Source organism: Corvus brachyrhynchos, unplaced genomic scaffold, assembly GCF_000691975.1.
Source record: "Corvus brachyrhynchos isolate BGI_N302 unplaced genomic scaffold, ASM69197v1 scaffold94, whole genome shotgun sequence".
Classification (NCBI taxonomy): Eukaryota; Metazoa; Chordata; class Aves; order Passeriformes; family Corvidae; genus Corvus; species Corvus brachyrhynchos.
In genome coordinates this window covers 7,952,866-7,960,835 of record NW_008238330.1, presented here as the reverse complement: position 1 = coordinate 7,960,835, position 7,970 = coordinate 7,952,866, and the positions used below count along the sequence as shown (strand labels likewise).

General features: G+C 37.6%; 1 protein-coding gene across 1 annotated transcript in view; it reads left to right on the top strand.

Moving 5' to 3' along the window:
* The window catches only part of BMPER (BMP binding endothelial regulator), a 70,582-nt gene extending 62,854 nt beyond the window's left edge, over window positions 1–7,728 (top strand). Inside the window, exon 9 of the mRNA XM_017734461.1 lies at window positions 5,807–7,728. Coding sequence (XP_017589950.1) covers window positions 5,807–5,988 — 182 coding nt within the window. The 3' untranslated portion in view covers window positions 5,989–7,728. The remainder of the gene's footprint in view (window positions 1–5,806) is intronic.
* Window positions 7,729–7,970: the final 242 nt, after the last annotated feature.

Here is a 7,970-nt window from a genome sequence, read left to right as displayed (position 1 = left end):
TGTATTTAGTTGGAATATTAAAATGCAAACCTGCATTAATTATTGCATTTGGTCCGTATTCGCTGTGTGCTTAGGACTGCATTCATTGCAAGTAATTGTGACTGATTGTTTCCATGAGAAGCAGTGGCCTGTGGTTATGGGTACTTGAACTAAAATGCAATATTGCAGATGAGTATTTCCCCTGATGATGGTCTCATTAATTTAGGGCACTCTGTAATGGCATTGGTTTGCCTGGGAACGTATTCAGATTTATGTAAAGCAATTAACAGTAGTTGAAAAAAAAAACCAACAAAAAATGAGAGGAGGATACTCAGCACTGGTCAAAGAGCTATTATTCTCTGGTCTATTTTGGTGATTGTGTGTGGCACAGGGTCTACTCTCTCAACTTCAATTTCCTTTTCTGTTGAAGGCATTTTAGCACGGATGGGTGAGTGACAGAGCAAATTACGTTTGATTTACTGTTCCTAAGAGATTTGTTTTTTTCTTACAAAAGTTCATTTTTTTTTTTCTTTCAAAGGAACAGGACAGTCCAAACAGGGTGTTGTTGAGTGAAAACCCTATTCAAGGATGTGGTCTTAGACAGCACTAGTAGTGTATATCATTTTAATCTGTTGATCTGGTACCAGATCCATGCAGAACCTGAAGCAAGCATCCTGATTTTTTTTCCAAAGCACTTCACACCGAGACCTCACTGTGGCAGATGCTGTAAAAAGAATAAAAACTCTTTGCTAGCAGCCCCTGCCTTAAGGAGTTTATACAAGTGTTGACTTATCACGACTTAACTAATTGAAGCTTCATTTCACAATTTTTTTTCTGGCATCTTACCAAAGACAAGAAAATTTTCTGAGGCAAAAACAGTCCTTGAGAGAACATTATGAAAGAATTTAAACACACAGCCTCCATTAAAGCTAATGAAAGATGTTTTTAAATCAACATGAGTTTTTTAATCTCTTCTACAGGGAAAGGGGTAATCTTGTTAAGCAGAAAATATAGATAAGCTCTATAAGTCTAAGTACCCTCAAAACAGTTATTTAAGTATCCAGTGTCAGATAAGTAGCACCATTTTCTACAGTAAATCATACAGTAAGCATTAAAGTGTATCCACTGCTTTCCATATGGTCCAGTGGCCAGCATCAAGATTTTAATCTTTAACTTGCCTTTTTTCTCTCCAAAACGAATAGTTGCAAATATTGTGTCCCAATTGCAGATGAAAGTTCATAGGTGGGAAACAACATATCTGTAATAAAACTTCAGCTTTCTGTGACTTTCATTTCCTGCTTGAAATTTCATAGCTGGTGGGATACTTGCAAGAGTTGTGTTCTGAAGAATATGGAGTATACTTATTAGTAAAGTCAGGTTTTAATTATACTTTTGTGTGTTTTAAAACCAGATCTTGTGTGGTTGCCAGTTGCTCTACCCTAACTGCTGTAAGCTTAGCTCATTTTTATAATCTTCAGGAAACTTGTGTTGTCTGGAGGGCCAGCCAAACAGGATGCTCAGGAGGCTGAATTGCATGTCCTGTTCCCTACATGCTCTTCTCTCTCCCCCAGTGCAACAGCTTATCCTCCTCTACGTTATTCTGCAGAATACTGCTGCTCAAGGTTTACTGTCCTATGAGGTTGACTCGTTAAAGGGAATGTCAGCTGTCATTTAACTGGAGGAGTGAAAAGTAGAAGAGAATGAGTAAGGAAATTGGTTAGGGTTGGAAAAGGTTGGTGAGATCCACATGGGAACTGAGAGGGTTAGGAAAAGGATATGGGTTGCCATGGAAAGTAGTGGGGAGTGAGACGTGTTAGGATGGGCATAGGAAAAAATATGATTTTTCAAGGAAAGGTTAAAAAACCAGGAGAGCCAGCATGAGGGAAATAAGAAATAAGAAAAAGTGATACGTGGAAGAGGGAAAATAAAGTATAGAAATAGAAGGAAGAGGTTTGAAAAGGAAAGGAGAAGGAAAAAAACCATATATATATATTTTTTAACCCAAGAAAGGTTAAACAAGAAGTTTATAAAGTACAATTAAGTAAACTGAAGTGGTGAAAGGCCTTGAGACATAGTAATTTAACACTGCATTTCTGAGGACACCGAGAGGAAGAAGACTCAAGGATGGTAGAAGGCAGTAACTCCCTGCCATGGGCATGACTACACCTGCAAGAATGCAAAATGCGCTGATGTGCTGACATGCTACAACAATTTCATAAAATCTGAACCATTCTCTCTTTTCCTCTGTGATCAGTTGAAGTGGGAGAAGATGAGTGTGTATCTGATTTTGACTCTTCTGCTTTGACTCCCTTTCCTGCTGTAATTTCTAGCCAGTGTCACTCTTTTTTGCTGCTGTATGTTGCTTTCCTTTAACTGCTTTATTCTGTATGTAAATGTATCAGGAGGGCTATTCTGGCTTTTTGGTGGAAGCCTACTGAAAACTGAAAGTTGAAAATATTAACATGAGTGTATCATGGGAAGGTCAGTGCCCAGATCCATGGGCTTTAACTCTCTTAGAAGGAGATGTTGTGAATTGCAAGCACTATGAGTGACATTCCATTTAAAAGTGCTACAGAAGACCTCTCAACTGTGTAACACTAGCAGAAGAACCCAGAAGATTCATTGATGCTCAAATATTAGTTCAGAATTTTCTGTGAAATCAGATTTACCAGATATCATCAATCAAGGGAATCCTTCAGCAGTTATGTTACATATTTTGGCTTTTGTGTTGGGGAATAAGAGTTCCTCCTAAATAATTACGTCCATGTCTGCAAAGACAGGCACGGACAGATACAAGCCTCCTCTGTGAAACTGCCAAAGTGGTTGAACTAAACCAGGTCTAGTCTGCAAACTGTAGCCTTATTAGGCAGGGTTTATTAGCTCAGGCACAGTGCTGTATTTATGTGACTATATGGCTTCTGGACTGGAGCTGGCTATTATCCCGCCAACTCAGAAAGTGGTCTGAGGAAGCTCACATCTGTCATGATAAACACATGTTCTAGAAGAAGAGTGGAAAAATCCTGTTGGGACTGGTAATGTTTCAAAATACAGTATTAATAGTAACTTTTGTACGTTGGGGTTGGGTTTTTGATATTTTTTTTTTTTTTGCTAGTGTACTAAGGAAGAAGTTATTAGTAACAGAACTCAGTTCTTTAAGAGAGGAATTTGTCTTAAAAGACGGGTGCAAAGACACCACTTCTGTTTTCCATGTTTACATGGTAGTGAATCACTTCAGCAGATCCTGGGAAGCCTTCTGCAGAATGTCTTTATTTTTATATTTTAAACTGTTGATGAAGTGGAATGTTCTGGATCAATCACACCACATGTTAACAACTGAATCACTCAACAATAAAAGCCATCCGGGGAACTTAAACAGCAGCCATTGTACTTTTCTGATTTTTCCCTCGACAGCATGTTAATAATGCCATTATAGGCTGCCTACAGCAGAAAATAGTCATCATATCTTCTACATGGCATCGTCTGAAGGATAAGGAGGTGTTTTGATGTCCCACGTCCACGTGTGGTAAAGCAGAGATGGGGAGTACTTACAGATGCCATGGCTGCCGAGGGCAGGCTGTAATATGTTCTCATTTGCTCTGGGGTAGAGACGAGGAAGTGGAAAGGAGGCCTTAGCCAACTTTCCTCAAACCTACCGGCTGAGGAACCAAACACAGCTCAGGTGGAAAGAACAGGCCAGCTATTACTGCAGTAAACCTTTGTGGGATGAAACCTGTGCAGCCTTAAAATTGAAGCTTGTATTCCTTTCTATATTGGAAACCACATGTGCTGAAGTCTAATGTTTGTTTTTGGTTGGTCAATTAGAGATCCTACAAAGGGAAGCTCATTTTCAGAGAGGAAGGACAAAAGCTTCTAATAAAAGGCTCCCGTAAGATAATTCACGCGGTGTGCGGACAATCACTAACCATCCTTGAATGTCTTGCTCTACTTTTCTAGACTGTTAATATATTGTTTGCAAAGCTCCTGGGAGATCTGCACTTTTTTGTTTCCCCTCTTACAGAGATTCAATCTCTATTCTTAACACTCTATGTAAGTGTAGAGTTTCCTGGTAATCTAACATTTTATTCTATGCTTAATATTGCTTCTGTGTTTTTCCCACCTTCTAAATTTCCTGTTTCATTTAAATTTTCTTTTCTAAATATTTTAGAATAAATTTTGTTTATTCCTTATTTAGTATGGAAGGAAGTTACCATGCAGAGCAAGACAGAAATGTAAAGATGGAAAAATATTCTCAAAAGATCTATGCCAAAAACTGAGTAAGCCTATCTTGAACATAGCTGACAGATAGATGTTTGTTTCCAACCGGTTCTAAAACAATGTTCAATTAAAGATGTCTCACAGAGTTTCTAGGTAGGTTGCTCTTGGTACTTTCTTATGCTTAAAGATAAAAAGTTGGGTTTTTTTCTCCCCTGATATCTAATATCCATCTAATGTTCAGCATTTGATTCTCTGTAACTCCAGGGTCATTTTCCTCTGTACTATCCATTTTTTACATTTTTGTGTTTCTTTATTAATATCTGTGTCCTAAGAATTGTGTACGCATTCTTGTTATAATTCCTTCTTCAGGACTGCTTTTCAGATATGCATAAATTCCATAAAATGGGCAAGAAGTAAAACTTGCAAGAAGCTGATGCTGTTTTGAAGATCCCTTAGTGGTGAAAAGGAATACCTTAAATTTATGATGCCTCAGCAATAAGACTTCTATCCTCTTTGATAAAGTCATATATATTTAATCAATTTATATCTGTCTGTTTCCTCTTTATGAATAATAGTAGTACTGTAATGACACTGTAGGTCAATCCTCACAACAAAACAGTGTTTTCTGTCCATAACAAAACTGTTACTTAAAAAATCTTGACCTTCAATCCCTCTCAAAGTTGAAGAAACCTCCCTAGTACAACCGGCTCTTTGAAAATGGCATGAGATGATTCTGGATGCTTCAGAGTCCCTTACCATCTATGGAAGGTTTTATCAGTCCTTGTTTTTGCCATCAGCACAGCTGTTAAAAAGTATAACAGACTTTTATTTGCCATTGAACTGTGTATTATTCTCCATACTAAAAAGGCAGGATATAAAATGTTGAGAGTTTAAATATTGATCTGGAGGGGCTATAGGGCTTTTAGCTGAGCCTTCAGTAGTCCTTTATGTTGAAAATGCATTGAGCTGTCAGCTACATAAATTAATGAGTGGATACTAGAATCCTTAACTACAAGAATCCTCACTGTCAGTGATACCTTGGTAAAACAAGACAAAACATGGATACAATAAATTTTAAATGTTTGTTTGTTTGTTTGTTTTAGAAATGGTGCTGCTGGATTAACAGCATTGATTTGGTTTGCTGCAATATGAAATATAGAAAGTATAATCTTAGGATCAGAAATTCTAATCTGGTGATTCTCTTCTTTCTGTGGGAGTGGAACTGATAATAACTGTCTGTCCTTGTAAATGCTTCAGAAATCTTTGATAAAAGGCATTGTAATAAATAAGTGTGTTAATCCTTTAATATAAAGCATAGATCTGCATATAGATAGAAATCTTGCCAAAGCATTATATACCTTTAACTGTGTTAAAATTCTAAAAAAGTTAATACTGCTGTGGACTTGATAGCTTTTGATAAGGAATTTTGCTGCTTTTATATTTATGATGTAATAGAGTGGAATGGTTTTACAAGTAATTTTTTCCTCTAGATAATTGTAATGCCAAAATGTGCTTTTTGATATTTGGAGTAGAAACTAAGCAAACAGATAAGTAAATTTCCTTGTGGGGCTCTGTGTAATATGCATATTTTGTTCCTTTTAACTCCTTTCAGCAACCCAGTGTAAACATGGCGCAGTTTACGATACCTGTGGTCCGGGATGTGTCAAAACATGTGACAACTGGAATGAAATTGGACCATGCAACAAGCCCTGTGTTGCAGGGTGTCACTGCCCAGCAAATTTAGTTCTTCACAGAGGAAGATGCATCAAACCAGTCCTGTGCCCACAGCGGTGACATTCGTTCTCTTTCCATGGACACTGATGCGGGTGGTCACTTACCTCTTTGACGCTCACAGCCAGTGAAGGACTCCAGCTGTTTGTGTGCAGATTCTGCAAGGTACACATCTACTCACAGAGTGTAAATATGCTCCTCTGTGTGTGCTTGTGTGTCTCTAAGTACACACACATGGCACCTAGAAAGATATATAAATGTATACTGTGTGTATGTAGACACATGTACTTAAGTGCCCTATCTTAAGTACAACCCATATATTTATATATATGTCCACACACAAATATACATAATTTCTATATACCATAGAAGGATGAAGTATAATATGTATATTTTTTGCTATAAAGTTTATGTATTATTATTTCTAGGACCCTGATCTGTAAGTCATTGTATAAATAAACCAGGTGTTTTTAATATAATATTGTGGCATGAAAAGATTTGATGACTTTGCCATTGTATAAGTTTGTTGTTTCCAAGGAGACTTTTTTAGGGCCATAGCAATGCCAGGCTGGATTAGTTTCAACACAGAACCTGGATTTACAGTTGTACAGGAAACACATTTCTCTGGAGATGGAGGATTTATCTAGGCATATTTCATGTGTACCTTAGAGCTGCATAGTGATTGGTGACAGTGCTTAATCAGGCAGAGAAAGCTGGGGATTGGTTTTTATGCTTTACTGAAATAACTGTGCAAAATTATTTCCAAAGCTGGTTGGACAATGGCCAGGATAGAGATATTTCTTTCTGGAACGGCACCAAAGAGTTAGGGGCCAGATTTTCAGAAGTGTTTGGCACCCAACAGCTCCCTTTGAAAATGTGACCACTTCCCATTTCATATCCTAATGCCCCATGTCTGTTATTGTGTTTGGCAGTAGCCATGAATACACAATGAGGAGCTTGAAGAAAATATTCATGTACATATTAGACCCTTAAACATGTTTGAAACGCCTAGGTTTGTTTCATGTCTCCCCCAAATATTACGCAGAAAGCAAATCCCACTCTGAAATGTTTTATTTCAGTGTGCGTTAAAACATAAAATAATGCCAGGCTTAGTAACTCATTTAATTTATCAGCATGGTTTAGAAGAAAGACAATTTCACCCCACTGAAAAACAGTAGAGAATGTCAAATGCCAGTTGGAGAACTGCAATTTATTTCCATAGTGGTCTTTTGGTTGACGTTTAAGAACATGTGGGCTCTGTGAAGTTTGCGTGACTTTTGAAGTCTCCCAGGGGAGCAGCAATAATATGCGATTTCATTAGAAACTGTTAAAAAAGCCATACAACTTTCTCAAGCCTGAAGGGACAGGGGGCTATTTTTCTTCACTTTAAAGCCTCTTGTAGAGCCTGATGGAATGGTCTCTGGAGATGATAGAAATCTTTGTACATCTGATTTAGGTTTATAATGAAGTAATATCCTCCCACACAGCTACTTCCATCATGCCTTGAATTGAAATTGCACATTGTAATGCTTTGAACAACTTTCTCCTTTAATTCTTTTCTCTCCAGGAATTTAAGCAGGGCCTGAATTTACAGTAAGTGAGTGGGTAAACACTTGAGTTATACAACCTGTCTGTAATCCTACCCTGGAGGAAGATGCTGAGTGAACCTGGTTAACTTAGACACCACACTATCCAAAATGCTGTACCACCACAGTGTTAAAAAGAGCTGGGCATATAAAGCCAAGAGTGTTCCATGGATGTTCATCCAAATTTTAAATAAACTCAGCTTGATCTTTTTATGTCCCTTTTGTGTTCGTTTTCTCGGAAAAATCAAATAATTCCGTTTTACTGGCAGAGAGGGTTTTGAAGACTCACACAAGTGCACTGGGAAGCAGTTTTATGTGGCTCATGTGCTAATGGAATGGCAAAGCTGAAATTTAGAACAATTGCAGTTGGCTGAAAGAGTTAAAATATAAAATGGTAGTCATTAAAATGATTTAAAGCATCAGTTAGACCAAAGAGCATTTCAGCCTGTGAGCTTTCAA